The sequence below is a fragment of the Podarcis bocagei genome, assembly GCF_964188305.1.
Source record: "Podarcis bocagei genome assembly, chromosome: 17".
In the NCBI taxonomy this organism is placed as follows: Eukaryota; Metazoa; Chordata; class Lepidosauria; order Squamata; family Lacertidae; genus Podarcis; species Podarcis bocagei.
The window spans coordinates 34877925-34895144 of NC_138143.1; the positions used below are offsets into that span (position 1 = coordinate 34877925).

At 45.5% G+C, this 17220-nt stretch overlaps 1 protein-coding gene and 1 long non-coding RNA gene across 2 annotated transcripts in view; one reads left to right on the forward strand and one right to left on the reverse strand.

Annotated features, from left to right (window-relative positions):
• Window positions 1-460: 460 nt before the first annotated feature.
• Window positions 461-7792, reverse strand: SPINK2 (serine peptidase inhibitor Kazal type 2). The gene is made up of 4 exons (XM_081177122.1): window positions 7648-7792; window positions 5771-5811; window positions 4312-4421; window positions 461-716 (listed from the first exon to the last, which is right to left on the reverse strand). The coding sequence occupies exons 1-4, from the start codon at window positions 7700-7702 to the stop codon at window positions 668-670; spliced, it is 255 nt and encodes an 84-aa protein (XP_081033248.1). The 5' UTR covers window positions 7703-7792; the 3' UTR covers window positions 461-667.
• The window catches only part of LOC308577068, a 107525-nt gene continuing 93761 nt past the window's right edge, over window positions 3457-17220 (forward strand). Inside the window, exon 1 of the long non-coding RNA XR_014003407.1 lies at window positions 3457-3683. This is a non-coding gene — a long non-coding RNA (uncharacterized lncRNA). The remainder of the gene's footprint in view (window positions 3684-17220) is intronic.

Sequence of the window (17220 nt, forward strand, 5' to 3'; positions counted from 1 at the left end):
AATGGATTTATGTGGAGTTCAGTATGTGTTTACAGAGTTTGGGTACGCTTGGGAGTGGGGTGGAAAAATGCTTCAGACCAGAGGGTTACAGAACTACCACTACTTGCCCTTCAGACAGTCTTTCAAGACAGAGCTAGTCCCTCCCAAGATTCCTTCTTGGCCTTCCTCGCTTCCTTTGGCAGCTGACGAAGCCATGCTAGCAGCACACGTTCTTATCCTCTCCCTGAAGCCCTGTGAGTTCATGCATTCTTTGCTCCAGAAGGAACAACCCCTTAACCAGCGAATGATGTTGGCCGTCCCAAGTGGGCTCTTCCCACTGCGGCCACCCACCTGCATGTTCTACAACAGCTTCAAGTAGCCGTGTGATTCCTGGGTGTTCAGCTTGCAACTCACCCCATGTTTATATGTAGAAGTTAAAATCACCGGGACATGGAACGCAATAAAGAGAAGATGCAGAATCTCCAAAGATTGTAATTTATGGCTGCATCGCAGCACACACACACACGAAGCAACACACCTGTTTGTTCAACAGAACACCTGTATTAAGCAAATTCAAAAGTTGGGTAGAGCAAACGAGTTTGTTTCTGTTGCAGCAGTTGGAAGGCACTTTTAAAATATGGTTTCAATTACTAAGCAGGCTACAGAGGTCTCTTTCTTGAAGCTTATCTCATGAACACGATGTCTTATAGGCAATTTGTACACTTTTTTCATGTTCTCTGTAAGAGAATGCAGATAAAGGGAATGGCAAAGCATTAGTCATCTGCACTAAGCTACCTATAGAACTGTAATTGACTTGTCGTGTGTTTGTGTACAGGGGGGCGGAGAACAGCACTTAGCGTATTCCTCCTGCTAAATTTCATCTGCACTAGAGTGCATGATAGACATTTGGGCGGGAAAAGGACAATTTTGAGCATGCAATTTCTCCAATTTTGTATCAGCATGTAAAGTGCTTTGTATTTAGGAGATTTTACCCAATAATTGCTACAAAGTGTTTTATAACTAAGCAATTCGTTTACAAAAAAAATAAAAATCAATTTGGTGTGCTAATCTGACGACTGGAAAGGCAGTGTATTTTTTTAAAAGTAAATTTAAAGTGCTATTAATATTTAAATTAAAAATGTGTGAAAAAGCATTTAGAGCAAATGGAAAAAAAAAATTTTTAACAACCACAATGACAAAATGGCACTAGCAGAAAAAGTAATTGTTTTGTTGTATACTGTGTTGGTATTATTTTAATGAGAAATAGTAAATAAGTATATTAAATAAATAAATAATAATGAAGGTTTACAAAAGCAAATGCATAGTAATAAGCTCAATGACTCAATGTGTCACTGCAGTCATCAAATGGCGTGTCTTTTTTTCAAAAAGGAAAGCAGCCTTAAAGAGATCTAAACCTCTTGGAGACAGTGCTTCTTTCCCATTTTTCCAAAACCAAGCCCAATTTTCTAAAATCTGAAAAGAGACCCAAGAACCGGGGGTGGGGTGGAGAGACACAAGAGAATAACTGTTTGATTACAACATTATGTAGATGCTTCATAAACAGGGATTGAATAAAATCCTAGCTATTCCAAGGCATGTACCTAGTGTGGAAACAGCCAGACTCCCATCTCAAGAGAAAAAAACATTTTTGCAAGGATCCTCATCCAGGTGTTATTGTAGTAGTGTTATAGGCCTCATAAGGAAACAAGGGAATGTTGAGGGATAAAAACTCACTTCCTCAAGGAAATGAAACAGTAGAAAGATGATGGAACATTTTAAGTGCAGCGAAGGTGGCAGAAAAGCACCTGTTTTCCTATAGAGCCCATTCTGCTAACGTGTAGCTGAGGTTAAGTTCTATAAGCCTCACACTCTGCTGACATTAGGACCCGAGACATGGGTGAGGCGAACGGCAATTGCAGCCTCTTGCTGCTCCCCTCTGCCACATCCCCCTCTGTACTACTTAATGGGTGGGCCTGCTCTGGCCAGAGACATACTTATGGTGCAGCTAGAAGCCATGGCATGGAGGTGAACACAATCAAGTTTCCTCTGGGATGACTCCACATCTGGATCCACTGGCTGACATACTTGGAATAGAAAATTAATGACTTGGGGGCTCAAACACCTACTACTTCCTTCCCAATGAAGAGCTTTTATGCTAGCAAGACAAAACGCTTTCCCCTCCTCAGTGACCACAGGTGACCACTTGCAAATTCCTTATCAAGTCCACCTGTGTGCCTGTAATCAGGGAGTACCAGATTCACTGGACCATATTCTTTTGGACGGCCCTTTGCACAGCAGACTCCTCAAACAGATGCTGAGCAAGATATTGGATCTGCAACCCAAGGCTCTGAAAGCCAAATGAGGTTCCTCCTAGCGGATAGGGACAAGGATGTTACTGCCCTAGTGGTTTCCTTTTTAATCTCCATCTTACCTGAAAGGGTTCTTAATGAATCATCCCTCTAGGGAATAGACAGGGTGAAGCAGAACAATCAAGTACCTTGTGATCCTCGACAGCCTCACTCCTGTCCCTTTTAAATTTATCCTAGTGTTTTGAAATGTTTTAACTCGTAATGCCAATAAAGGTATTTGCATTTTATTGTATTGTTACCAAGTCACCATCCTGAGGGTCAAGGTGAGGCGTGTCACTTCCCTCCACTTTGTATCACCCCAAACCTGATCGCTATAAGTGTATATCATGGGGTTGTGCAGCAAGGTGTTCCGGTGAAGTGGAAGTGGTAGTGTAGATACCTCGCTCACCATCTGGGTATCTGAGAATTTGCAACTGATGTTCTGCAAGACGAACAGTCCTTCATGAACCTAAGCACTGCAGTGTTGGAGATCCTCCAGGTCCAATCACCCATCCCTCTTTTCATTGCTGTAGGATTTACCGTATTTTTCGCTCTAAAGGATGCACCCGACCATAGGACGCACCTTGTTTTAGAGGGGGAGAACAAGAAAAAAAATATCTCCCCCTCTCTGCCCAGCGCCCCTTCAGCGAAGCGGCAGGAAGCGCTGCGCAGAGGGGGAGAATTTCAAGGTGTGTTCGGTCACCTTCAGGCGGCTACCTTGGAAGCCTGGAGAGCGAGAGGGGTCGGTGCGCACCGACCCCTCTCGCTCTCCAGGCTTCAGTGAAGGCAACCTTCAGTGAAGGTTCCTTTCAACCTGCTCTTTGGGGCTGGCGGGGGGAAGCCCCCCCGCCAGCCTCAAAGAGCAGATTGGGGAGCAGCGGAAAGGCGCGCAGCCTTCCGCTGCTCCCCAAGCTTGTGGGGCTGGTGGTGGGGGGAAGCGCTGCCCCCCAGCCCCAAAAAGCAAAGAAGCCAAGACAGCGAGCGGGATGCATCTGCCATAGCCCCGCGCAACCTCTCCAGCCGGGAGAGGCTGAACGGGGCTATGGCTTCTTTAGCCCCTCGCAACCTCTGCCAGGGAGAGGCTGTCCGCAGCTATGGCAATACCCCCACCTCCCGCAAAAGCCCACAGGAGCCACGCACCCTTTAAGGAGTGCGCGGATCCTGTGGGCTTTTCTACGAGGAGGGAGAAGGGACTGACTGGCCACAGAAAAGCCCACAAGAGCTGCGTGGAGCTTGTGTGCGGCTTTGGGGGGCTTTTCCTGCCTGCCTCCCCCTGCATTCGTTCCATAGGACGCACACACATTTCCCCTTCATTTTTGGAGGGGGAAAAGTGTGTCCTATAGAGCGAAAAATATGGTAACTTTTTCTCATAGACAGAGTGGGGGGGTCGTTTAATTTCACTGCACACAGGTGGTGTAGTGACAATAAAGGTTTATTATTATTATGTTTCATTCCTATACGATGGCGTTATATGTATGCAGCTCTCCTCATTCACTCTTCCAAGTATGCAGAAACCCCTCCCCTGCCTGTTAGGTGGCACAGGGCCACCAAGTTTGCTATTAAAATGACCTAGAAGCATCTTGTTTGTTTTTCAAGCTTTCCTTCCACCTGCAGTGTGGGGATTGACTTGATGGTTAAGATTCCCATGGACCTCCGAATCTCTTCTGTAGTGCATGTACACCATTTCTGCTACACTATAATTTGAATTGTGTATTTTGAACTGGGAATGTACACAGGGGAATGTACCAAGTGGTCTTTTGTCTCTTTCAGCGCCATGATTTTCTGAAGCTTCCCATCTACTTCTCAGAGAATGGTTAACTCTGCAGAGAGAATCCTGACGTAAAGAGATGGTCCATTTAATCAAGTATGAAAGTTCTGAAGACTTCTTACCAATAGCTTCTAAAGTATGAATTAACTAAAAGCCCAGGTTGACGATCTGTAAACCTAAGACTTCTGCAGACAGAATCAGTTAGTTTGTAGTTACCTGTTTGCAGCACAAAGCATACACTCATTTGCGTAAGTTTCTCCATCAGTCCCACAAACAGGATTAAAGTTCCTTGGGCATCCAGGTAGAGAATATAAGTCGCATCTGGGCTGAGAATGAACAGATTTACAGTACTGATGTTTACTCAAATTGTATTTTTTGAAATATTTATTCAGAGTAGCATTTCTTCAAGTCTCAAAAATCCCAGTTTTCATGAAGCAAGCCTACACACAGGATCAGTTTACATAGATAAAGTAGCATGATAAAAACGTGTGGCTGTGAGGAGTGATAGGTATCGTGAAAGTTGAGTTCACAACTCCAGTCACATATTGCATGAGTTCCATTCAATTCATATTTGACAACTTTGTAGGAATGCAATTATTGCAAACTTAACTCCACACCATGCTTGCAGCCGGGGGGGGGGGCAGGGGGCTATCTGACAAGCTAGCTGGTACCCATAACTGCATGCTGAGCTTCGGTGTGGTTGAATCAGTTTGTTCTAATCTGCATCAGTTTTGTATGTATTAATTCATATGTCTGTTCCCTTCTGTTTCTGCAGTAATGTGATTTTAAAAGCTATACAAAAATTTATATATATTGATATACAGGTAACTTGCAATTTACATGCATTTAGCTTGCGCAATTTCAACTTTATGCAGTTCAAATCACGCAAATTAATTGTGCGGAATGTGGAGAGCTTAAAAGCTCTTTTTGCACAGGGTTTTCCTGGTGCAGAAAACTTGCTTACCGGGCACTGGGAGGTTCTAGCAAAATCTTGTACGGCCCTGCAAGATCCCACAAGCCTTCCAGAGCCTTGGGGGGGGGGGGTACAACCTGTTCAGCATGCTGGGTCCAGAAGGAAAGATTGCTCACACAGAGGCACTTCCAAGGAGGTGGTTTGACGTATATGTGCCATCCCCGGAACTTAACTCCTGCACAAGTTTTAAGTTATCTGCATTTAAGTACATTAAACATTATTTTTCTCTCAATGTGCATAGTTCAACTTCTAAATATATTTTATCCTAAAACACCTTTTAAGAAACCCACTTGGGGGTATTTTTTGAGCAGGCGACTGTACTGAAAAATTAGCAAGCGTGAAATGCAGAGGATAATTTATGTTCCTATCCATGTTTTAGCCGAGGGATGTGAATTAGTTCCACTTATGAATGCAGACTGAACAAAATCCACTGCACCATATGTGTGTGTGTGTGTGTGTGTGTGTGTGTGTGTGAGAGAGAGAGAGAGAGAGAGAGAGAGAGAGAGAGACTAGAACAACCTTCCTCGGTCTGCTGCCCTCCAGATGTTCCGGACGATAACATCCATCAGTCGATGAGAGTTGTCCAAAAATCATCTGGAAGGCAGCAGGTTGGGGAAGATGACACAAGAAGATGGGGATGGTGGGACACCGATGGGAGTCCTTCTTGTTACTCCCCACTTTCCCCGCTATCCCTAAACTTACCTCGGAGAGGCCTTCCCCAGAAGGAGGCATCAACAAGAGTCCTGAGGGAAAAGAGCAGCCACGGGTTATGAGAGCAGCACGCCATTCCTACACCTGCCATGAACACACCTCTCTCCTCCTTCTCCCCTTCCCTAAACCCTGTTGCCAACTGATCCAGAAAACTGATCCAACCCCCCCCCCCCAATTCTGGATCCTCTACCCCACCATTTGCAAGAAGTAACACGAGCCATTTGCTCGCATGCATCACAGCCAGTGCTGGATTTACGTATAAGCTAAACAAGCTATAGCTTAGGGCCCCACTCTCTTGGGGCCCCCAAAAAAATTCAAAGTAAAAAAACACCTGGATGTACATTTCCAAAATATAAGATAAAAAAACAAATAAAATAAAACCTACATACAGCAATGGTGTTTTGTGTTGTGTAGGCTCCTATGATGTAAGGCTAGTAAGCCTGCTAGCCTGCTCCCTAAAATATCACTGGTTTGTTCATTTCTATATTCAGGGTGCCTACATTCTGCATGGACTGGTTGTAACAATTACTTTCATAAAATACATATTTTGTTATGTGCAAGTGGCTTTAGATACATAAAGGTAAAGGGACCCTGATGATTAGGTTCAGTCGTGGCCGACTCTGGGGTTGCGGCACTCATCTCGTTTTACTGGCCAAGGGAGCCGGCGTACAGCTTCCAGGTCATGTGGCCAGCATGACTAAGCCGCTTCTGACGAACCATTTACCTTCCTGCCAGAGTGGTACCTATTTATCTACTTGCACTTTGACATGCTTTCAAACTGCTAGGTTGGAAGGAGCAGGGACTGAGCAACGGGAGCTCACCCCGTCTCGGGGATTCGAACTGCCGACCTTCTGATCAGCAAGTCCTAGGCTCTGTAGTTTAACCCACAGTGCCACCCGTGTCCCATTTTAGATACATATTATGTCCATAAATTACTATGTAGCATATATTCAACACAAAAAAACAGCGGCAATTTGTTGTTGACAAAGGACAGCTGGACATATAAAGGGCCTAATAATAATAATAATAATAATAATAATAATAATAATAATAATAATATTTATACCCCGCCCATCTGGCTGAGTTTCCCCAGCCACTCTGGGCGGCTTCCAATCAAGTGTTAAAAACAATACAGCATTAAATATTAAAAACTTCCCTAAACAGGGCTGCCTTCGGATGTCTTTTAAAGAGAAGATAGCTGCTTATTTCCTTCAAATCTGAAGGGGGGGCGTTCCACAGGGCGGGCGCCACTACCGAGAAGGCCCTGTGCCTGGTTCCCTGTAACCTCACTTTTCGCAGTGAGGGAACCGCCAGAAGGCGCTGGACCTCAGTGTCCGGGCAGAACGATGGGGGTGGAGACGCTCCTTCAGGTATACTGGACCGATGCCATTTAGGGTTTTATAGGTCAGCACCAACACTTTGAATTGTGCTTGGAAATGTACTGGGAGCCAATGCAGATCTCTCAGGACAGGTGTTATGTCGTCCCGGTGGCCACTCCCAGTCACCAGTCACATTACCTCCAGCAGCTTAGGGCCTCATCAAACCTAAATCCGACCCTGCCCTGTTGCCAACTGATCTAGAAAACTGATCCACACACTCCCCCCCAATTCTGGATCCAACCCCCCTTCCCCCCCATTCTCAAGAAGGGACAGGAGCCGAGGCGAGCGTGGCCATTTGCTCACGTGCGCCGCAGCCCGACCTTTCCCAGAAGGAGCAGAGGAGCAGGGGCTACTTGAAGAAGGTGGCAACCCAACCCTCCCCTGGTTACCGTGGCAACGCGGCCTCACTCCTCCCCCCCCCCCCGGTACCTCAAGAGTGTGTGATGGAATAAGGGGGCAGAGGGCGAGGGACGCTGGCGGCGGGGGTACCTGCCACGAGCCACCACAGCAGCAGCAGCGCCGGCGGCAAGCCCGACCGTCGCATCCCGGCGGCGGCGGACGGACCGGAGGGACCACGGAGCTCCTCCCCCTCAAGGGCTTTCGCGGCTCCGCCTATAGCGCCCGCGGGAGAGAGAGAGAGAGAGAGAGGCCCCGCCCCCCGCCACGCCACGCCCCCTTCGCCTCGCGCCCCTCGGCTCGCTCGAGCAACTGACTGCCCTGCCCACGTGACCTGCCCCGAGCGCCGAGGGGGCCGGTTGGCAAAAGGGCCGTGAGGGGAGAGGGCGGCGGTGGCGGAGGGATCGCTGCTGGACTGTGGTGTTTCTCTCCCGCCTTTTTTAAAAAAAAAATATGAATAAAATATTTCAGTTAAACAAGTTCAAGGAAAAAATAATAATGAAGGAAAACGTGCAGTTTTTTAAAAAAACCACAACACCCCTCCATTATAATCTAATACAAATATAAATGAAAATATTATTTTAAGACGTATACATTTATTTATAACCTTTTAAATATATAAATGCTTTTCAAATATGCCTACACACAATCTATAAGTTACCCGTTCCTATGTTTCAAGAGTTGTCATGACTTCGTTGAAGGTGACTATATAGATTTATCTTCCCAGTGGATCAGTATCAGCAATATCAAAAGCTACAGGATACATTGTGGCTTCAAACACTAGCAATTGGGAGCGCACCGGAGCTGGAATAAACTCTAAAAAATTATTAATTTTATTTCCTGTTGCAGAACACCTCAAAGCAGTTTAATGCGTACACAGCCTTACATAACAGAATCCATGGCAGTAACACAGATGTTCAGAAACCCATTTAGGGGAGTACATATTAGGGCTGGGTATGTTTTTTCTAGAAGAGACTGAGAGGAGATAAGCTAGCCGTCTTCAAATATCTCAAGGGCTGTCACATGGAAGATGTGTCTGATATATATCCAGGATATATAAGTCTGATATATCCTGGATATATAAGTCTGATATATCCTGTAGCTTTACATCACTAGCTAGAAAGTTAACTTGTATTGTGTTCCAGCTCTTAGCTATGTGCTAAAATGGTCCAGGATGCTCACTGTCCACCTTCCAATAAGCCATTCATCCCAGAGTCAAACAAAGCCTCTTTGTAAAAAGTCATCAGGCAATGCCTTGCAGATATTTTAGTTCTTTGGGCCTTTAATCTCAGCAAACGTAGACTTCCAGTCCTACATAAAGGCAATTTTGTTTCTGTTTAAACGTAAAAAGAATCCAAATCATTTATCAAAATGCCGCCCAGAGTGGCTGGGGCAACCCAGTCAGATGTTGGGGGCAAGGTACAAATATAATGATAATGATATAATGATAACAACAATAACAGCAGCAGCAACAGCTAAGGGATTTACTGTGATGTGAGCTTTCACAAATTAGAGTCCTGTTCCTCAGATGCACAAAGTATTATCCTGGCTGGCATATAGGAAAGGTTTTTTAAACAGCTTGACCAAATGACCAGGAAATTCAAAAAGTACAGTTTGCAATAATTCAATGTAAAGCTTAAGGGCCAAACTACATGCCAGGATAAATATGCTTCATAAAGAGTGTATTTAAATGGGCCTCTTTTAAACTTGAAGAAAATACGACCCCGAGGGTCTGGTCTACATGGGGTTCCCTATGTGAGCTGGGATCCCACATCAGTTTTCTGCTGAAAATCCCCTCAAGTCAGCTCTTTTTGATCCCAAATTTATTTGATCCTAAAGGGGCTTATTTGCAGTAACTGGCACAGGGGTGGGAATAGGAGCTGTTTTTTGGCAAGAAAATGACAGCTTTCAGAATAGGGTGTGCATTTAAGCACATTTTTACAAAGTCACGTTTATCTTAAATAGCAGTTTGACCCTAAGATAAGCAAAGTTACTATTCACAACCATAGCATTTGGCACTGCAGAGTGATACAGGATACCACTTTCTCCATCTTTGCCTAAAGAAGCGAAATAGGCTTCCTGTCAAGTTCTTCTTCAACAATTTCATGTTGCAATTTCCCCTTGAAATTCCTTTGTTGAAGAATAGCAACTTTCAGGGCAGCAGCAAAGTGTCCAAGGAGACTGAAAAGTTCTTGCCCTAGTTTCTGAATGTTGCAATTTCTGGTTTTTATTCTGTATTCTTTTGTGCACCTGATTCTTCTGCATGGAGTGCAAAGCAAGCATTGTTGGAATATATCACCTATATATGCTGGAATATATCACATTCCAATATATCACTTTGGAAGATGAACATGTGAATGAGCCCTGTGTTCGCATCATAACATGTTGTTCCACCCCAGTGAGATTATGGAAAAGCGTAAGCTTCACTGTCAAACATATATTTTACTCTAGGCATGGAGAGGCAGACCAACAACGCTTTAACAGTATCCCAAAATGTGATACCTGATCATGACATTTTGGGATACAGTTAAAGCACAGTTGATTGTTTATCGTTTTATTTTAAACCACCAGCTTCAAACGCCAAAATATTTTTGATAATGTTAGCCACTAGAGGGCACATCAGCGTTAAAAAAAATATGCTGGTATGAGAATGATATTCTAACCTGGAACAAACTAGAGGAAGCAAAGGGACAGGTTGTTCTTGTTGTTGTTAAAAGAAAGGAGATATGCAGCCTGCATCACTTTGGCCAGACTGATTTTGCATGGTGGAGCAAGGGATCCTTTAGATACAGTGGTGCTTTCCTTAGATTATTCAGCCAAGGAATTCTCAACCTAGAAATATCATTCTCTTAGCTGTAGGCTCAGTAACTCCCAGACTAGATACTATAGCATATTAGTGTACAGTGGTGCCTCGCAAGACGAAAAGAATCCATTCCGTGAGTCTCTTCGTCTTGCGGTTTTTTCGTCTTGCGAAGCAAGCCCATTAGCGGCTTAGCGCTATTAGCGGCTTAGCGGGCTTAGCGGATCAGCTGATAAGCGGTTTAGCGGCTTAGCGGATCAGCTGATAAGCAGCTTAGCGGATCAACTGTTAAGCGGCTTAGCGGATCAGCTGATAAGCGGCTTAGTGGCTTGGGAAAAAGGGGGGGAGGAAAAAAACCCCGCAGGAACTCGCAAGACATTTTCGTCTTGCGAAGCAAGCCCATAGGAAATTCGTTTTGCGAAGCACCTCCAAAACGTAAAAACCCTTTTGTCTAGCGGGTTTTCCGTCTTGTGAGGCATTCGTCTTGCAGGGCACCACTGTACTACACTTGACACACACTTGATCTTAGCTAAAAGGCCGAGACAAAATGACCTGGATTGTTGCCAGATTCTGCGCACAGATCTGTAGGCACAGACCATCCCCCGATTCAATCTAGTTTGTTAAGAAAATTCCCAAACTCGGATCCACGGGCGACTCTGAGTCATTTCTCTAAGGTAGTCTATCTTAGATCACTGCAGATGGTGACAGCAGTCACGAAATTAAAAGACGCCTGCTCCTTGGGAGAAAGGCGATGACAAACCTTAAAAAGCAGAGACGTCACCTTGCCAACAAAGGTCTGTATAGTTAAAGCTATGGTTTTCCCAGTAGTGATTTATGGAAGTGAGAGCTGGACCATCAAGAAGGCTGATCGCCGAAGAATGGATGCTTTTGAATTATGGTGCTGGAGGAGACTCCCATAGACTGCAAGAAGATCAAACCTATCCATTCTGAAGGAAATCAGCCCTGAGCGCTCACTGGAAGGACAGATCGTGAAGCTGAGGCTCCAATACTTTGGCCACCTCATGAGAAGAGAAGACTCCCTGGAAAAGACCCTGATGTTGGGAAGGATGGAGGGCACAAGGAGAAGGGGACGACAGAGGACGAGATGGTTGGACAGTGTTCTCGAAGCTACGAACATGAGTTTGACCAAACTGTGGGAGGCAGTGGAAGACAGGAGTGCCTGGCATGCTCTGGTCCAGGGGGTCACAAAGAGTCGGACACGACTAAACGACTAAACAACAACAACAAGCTGCAGCAGAGGAGAACTAGCCTGTAGGGAAATGTTGAAGGAGCCTTCTCTTACCCATTGCACCAGTCCTTCAACTGCACCCTCAACCTCCACATTAGCATTACCAAAAAAAAAAAAAAAAGGTAGGGAAACAAAGGGGTTCAACTTTCCACCAACATCCACATCTGCCCTGAACCACAATAAACAAAGAGAATATACTCTGTTCATCTTTAAAATGATGTAAAGGTAAAGGTACCCCTGACCATTAGGTCCAGTCGCGGACGCCTCTGGGGTTGTGCGCTCATCTCGCTCTATAGGTCGAGGGAGCCGGCATTTGTCCACAGACAGCTTCCAGGTCATGTGGCCAGCATGACTAAGCCACTTCTGGTGAACCAGAGCAGTGCAAGGAAACGCCATTTACCTTCCCGCCAGAGTGGTACCTATTTATCTACTTGCACTTGACGTGCTTTCAAACTGCTAGGTGGGCAGGAGCTGGGATTGAACAACGGGAGCTCACCCCATCGTGGGGATTCGAACCACCAACCTTCTGATCAGCAAGCCCTCGGTTCTGTGGTTTAGACCACAGCGCCACCCACATCCCTTAAAATAACATACCCTCCAACATTTCCCTAATGAAAATAGGGATGTCCTATTAAATAACAACAACAACAATTTTACTACTTATACCCTACCCATCTGACTGGGTTGCCCCAGCCACTCTGGGCAGGTTCCAGTATATTTAAAAGAGCATAATAAAACATTAATATTTTTTTAAAAAAACTTCACTCTCCAGGACTGCCTTCAGATGGTTTGGGAACTAGATAACTCCATACCCTTTGACATTTCTCTGATGAAAATTGGGACGTCCTAAGGAAAAGTGGGGCATTCCAGGATCAAATAAAAAATGGACAGCTTCTGTACATCCCAGACTGTCCCTGGAAAATAGGGACACTTGGAGGGTCTGAAATAAAAAATTGCTCATTACCTGTCTTAGGGTGGTCATCAAACTCTCAACCAAACCTACCTCACATGAATGTTGGATATGACATGGCTGTGAAAGGAGACTTAATGTTTATATCTTAGGTATCAAAAGGATGCTTCTTTGTGATAAAGGGACATGTTTTTCCTCACCTCTCACCACACAAATTAGTACATCTCCAAGGCTTCAACCAATCTTTGCATGTTTCAGATGCGTAAGTCCTGTGTGTTCAATTGAGCTCAGGTTAGCATGCAAAGCCCAGTGATTCCTACAAAGAGAGGAAAGTGTTTGCTTTTCAGGATACCAATTTAAGCCCTGGAGCACCTGACACTAGCTTGTGCAGGGGAAGATCCTAGCTGATGGCCCCTTTGGTGTTTCTGTACATACTGTACTTATTTAGGGCAACAGCTAATCAGCTTTGCAAAGCCCATCAGACATAGGATATACACTGTCCTCTTTCCTCCCACAGCACTGGCCATGAGTCACATTATCCAGATGACTGGGAATAAGTTAGAGAGCAGTATCTTATTCACTGCAGACACACATTTCCCCCTCTTACTGACACTTAATTTATCTCATTATTAATCTGCAGAGCCTTCTAGGCATGAGAGAGAGAGAAAAACACAGCGGCTCTTTTTCTGAAATTTCTCATTCCCAGCTGACCGCTTTCGGTGCTGACTTTGGTCTTTTGTGAGACATTAAAAATAGAAATGCGTAAAGAGATTTAAGCACACAGCATGAATGAATACCAGGGTCTGACTTCAGCACAGGGGAGATGGGTTTCAAGGAGAGAGCGACAATGAAACCAAACCACCCTGCATAGGATGTATCGTTAACTTTAGCAAGCAAAAACAACATCATATAGGCGGGTACCAGGATCCAATGCATTTCAAACCGGGTGATTCTGTATCTCTGTTCTGCTGCTTCTAGTTGTTGAGCAGCAGCTGTACCATGTGGGAAAACACCTTCTTAAGCTCCCCACCCTGCAGAGAGCCTATTGGTTCCTAGGGCAACCAGATGAAAAAGAAGGCACAACTCCCGCATCATGAACAGTTGTGCTGTAATGCAAGACACACCTGCTAAAATTTCCTACGCACAGCTACTAAAGCTGCAAGAGCATTTTGCCTCTGTACACACTATTGGCTCCTACAGTCATGGCCCATACATATATACCGTATTTTTCGCTCTATAACACACACCCGACCATAACACGCACATAGTTTTTAGAGGAGGAAAACAAGAAAAAAAATATTCTAAACGAAACAGTGGATGTATGATTTTTGTGGTTCATGCTGTGGCCACAGACATGTGATCTGACCGGTGAGTTTGGGGTAGCCCAATGCAAAAATCCTGAGGATCCATGTGGATCCATGCTTTGTAACCACGTTTTTGCACCACTGCGGCCCCAGGCAACAGTGGGTGCGTGATTTTTTTGGTGCAAGCTGTAGCCATGGACATGCTATGTGATCTGATGGTGAATTTGGGGTGACCCAGTGCAAAAATCCTGAGGATCCATGTGGATCCGTGCTTTGTAACCAGGCTCTTTGTCCCTCTCTTCTCCCCACTAAGCAGCTCTTCTCCCGCTTTGCTGTTTCAAAGCGATCCACGGAGGAGGGAAGGAAGGGGAACCATGGATCCTCTGCTCACGGCTGCAGCAGATCCCCCCGCCACCCACAGGCATTCGCTCCATAACACGCACAGACATTTCCCCTTACTTTCTAGGAGGAAAAAAGTGAGTGTTATGGAGCAAAAAATACGGTAAATAATTTCAGGCCAGGCTTGGGCCATTGCTTGAGCAGCAATTCATGTGGCATTATGGGCCACCTCTTGCTAGACCAGGGTTTCCCACACTTGTGTCTCCAGCTGTTTTTGGACTACAATTCCCATCATGCCTGACCACTGGTCTGGCTAGCTAGGGATGATGGGAGTTGTAGTCTAAAAACAGCTGGAGACCCAAGCTTTGGAAACCCTGTGCTAGACTTTGGTTCTAGCCTATGGTTCCCTTTGCGTCCCCTTTTGATGGATTACCTGGCACCTGACCCTCCTGAATGCCTCTTGTCCTCTGTAGTGGCATTTAAAGCACACTCAATGCACATTTAAAACCCATAATGCTGCCCAAACTGGGAAATGCCATTTCACCCTCACAGAGCTACAGTTTAAAGCACCCTTAACAAACTAAAGGTCCCAGGGTTATTCAGGAGAAGCCACACACTTGAAAGGTGTGTTGAATGGCGTGACTCTGCCCTTCGTTCCAGACCCTGCCTCAATGAACTCTACCCTAGGGGATTCGCATTCTTAATGTACCATGCAGTTGTGCCCTAAATCCATTGGACATTCTGCTGCCTTAGTCAAATGAACCAAAGATGAGCTCCTTTGTAATTAGAAAACGGGCTAGTTTCTTACCCAGCTCTTCCTGGGTAAGGTAGAGGCGCAGGTTACAACAACAGCCAAGGTGACATTTTTCCACCTTTGCCGCATCAAGCAGTTGGTCCCTTACCTTTCCCGCCCTGACCTGGCCACAGTGATCCATGCGATGATCACCTCCAGGCTTGACTACTGTAATTCGCTCTATGCGGGGCTGCCCTTGAAGCTGTCCCAGAAACTCCAGCGGGTGCAGAATTCTGCAGCGAGGCTCCTCACAGGGTCTCTGCCATGGGAGCATATTCACCCAGTGCTTTTCTAGCTGCATTGGCTCCCAGTGGAGTACAGGGTCAGATTTAAGGTGCTGGTTTTGACCTTTAAAGCCCTTCACGGCCTAGAACCCTCATACCTACGGGACCGCCTCTCCTGGTATGCCCCACAGAGGACCTCAAGGACCGTATATAGCAACACCCTAGTGGTCCCGGGCCCTAAGGAAATTAGATTAGCCTCAATCAGAGCCAGGGCCTTCTCAACACTGGCTCCAGCCTGGTGGAATGCTCTGTCTCATGAGACCAGGGCCTTGCGGGATCTGATTTCTTTCCACAGGGCCTGTAAGACAGAGTTGTTCTACCTGGCCTTTGGCTTAGAATCAGTTTGATTCCCTCCCCCTCTTTTTTTCCCCTTTCTCCTCCTATGAAGAGACTGCATCCTAATGTTTTAATGTTGTATCTTAATCTTTAATTTGTATTTTAATCAACTTGTTTTTATTATTGGTTGTTAGCTGCCCTGAGCCTGGTCTTGGCTGGGGTGGGTGGGGTATAAATAAATTATTATTATTATTATTATTATTATTATTATTATTATTATTATTATTATTATTATTATTATTATCATCATTACCAGACAGCAGCCTGTCCTTTCCTCTGGCAGGGTAGAGTCAGGGTTACAATGGGGGAGCACACTGCCAAGTACATTTGAGCTAGATCCTCTCCTGCGCCCCAAGTCATTTGTGTTCTGGAAGCATTTTTTATCCCCTGACCATGGAGATGTCGTTTGTAGATGTGTTTGACCCAAGCAAGCACGGTAATGTACTTCAGAGGCAATTAATTACAGGCATGCTAGAATAAATAAGAACAGAGGATTAGATTTTAATATGGTTGGATCACCCCCACTCCAATCTCATGTGTACATATGCACAGCGATAGCCAAACATTTTCTATTAAAAGCTACTGAAGCATCGCCATTTGCTTCCTAGGTACCAGATTAGAATTCTATTATTAGGGGAAATCAATTAGCAGTTTGAACAGCAACAAAATCCCTCTGTGCAGAAATGGAGGCTCACGTTTGTGTTTACATGCACAGATTGAAAGCAAACATTCCCCCCACCAACACCTCACTGAACTATATACAGTAGTTAAAAACTTACTGCTGCACAACTGGGTGGATTTTAGCGGCTTTCATAATTATATGAGTGCAAGGTGTAGCAGAAGGGCACCAACTGCTCTGACGCCAACCCTGTAGGGTAGCCTTGTAGCAAAGGATGTCATACCTGGTTTCTCTCTCTCTGCTGCCACCACCCATTTATGTGCCACTTGGGGTATAGGGTCCTCATTGCCTTAGGACGGTCACTCCATGAGTTAGGAAATAGCTGGCTGAATATCAAATATCCTGCCGGGCAACTTCAGCCCATCTCTCCCAGGCCCTTTAACAACCACTAAAAGGTAAAGGTAAAGGGACCCCTGACCATTAGGTCCAGTCGTGGCCGACTCTGGGGTTGCGGCGCTCATCTCGCTTTATTGGCCGAGGGAGCCGGCGTTCAGCTTCCGGGTCATGTGGCCAGCATGACTAAGCCGCTTCTGGTGAACCAGAGCAGTGCACGGAAACGCCGTTTACCTTCCCGCTGGAGCAGTACCTATTTATCTACTTGCACTTTGACGTGCTTTCGAACTGCTAGGTTGGCAGGAGCAGGGACCGAGCAACGGGAGCTCACCCCGTCGCGGGGATTTGAACCGCAACCTTCTGATCAGCAAGCCCTAGGCTCTGTGGTTTAACCCACAGCGCCACCCGCGTCCACTAATTGAGTCCAAACAAGGGGGTGGGATTTCATACCCCCCCCCCGTGGAATCTGCCCCAACCATTCTGTTGCTGGGGCCCACTCCCAGGCAGCCCCAATCCTCTCCCCTTAACAAAATATAAATTATATAATACACCATTAAAACAGTATAAACAAAAAACTAAAATGAAACTAATCTCCAGCCCCAACTAAACATTAATCCCACCCCAATATAGCAAAAAGCA

Coding starts and splice junctions, on each gene's coding strand:
- SPINK2 (XM_081177122.1), bottom strand. CDS start 7,702: ATGCGACGGTCGGGCTTGCCGCCGGCGCTGCTGCTGCTGTGGTGGCTC. Junction 5,812..7,647: donor GCTGTGGTGGCTCGTGGCAG/GTACCCCCGCCG, acceptor CTTTTCCCTCAG/GACTCTTGTTGATGCCTCCT. Junction 717..4,311: donor ATGCTTTGTGCTGCAAACAG/GTAACTACAAAC, acceptor ATTCTCTTACAG/AGAACATGAAAAAAGTGTAC.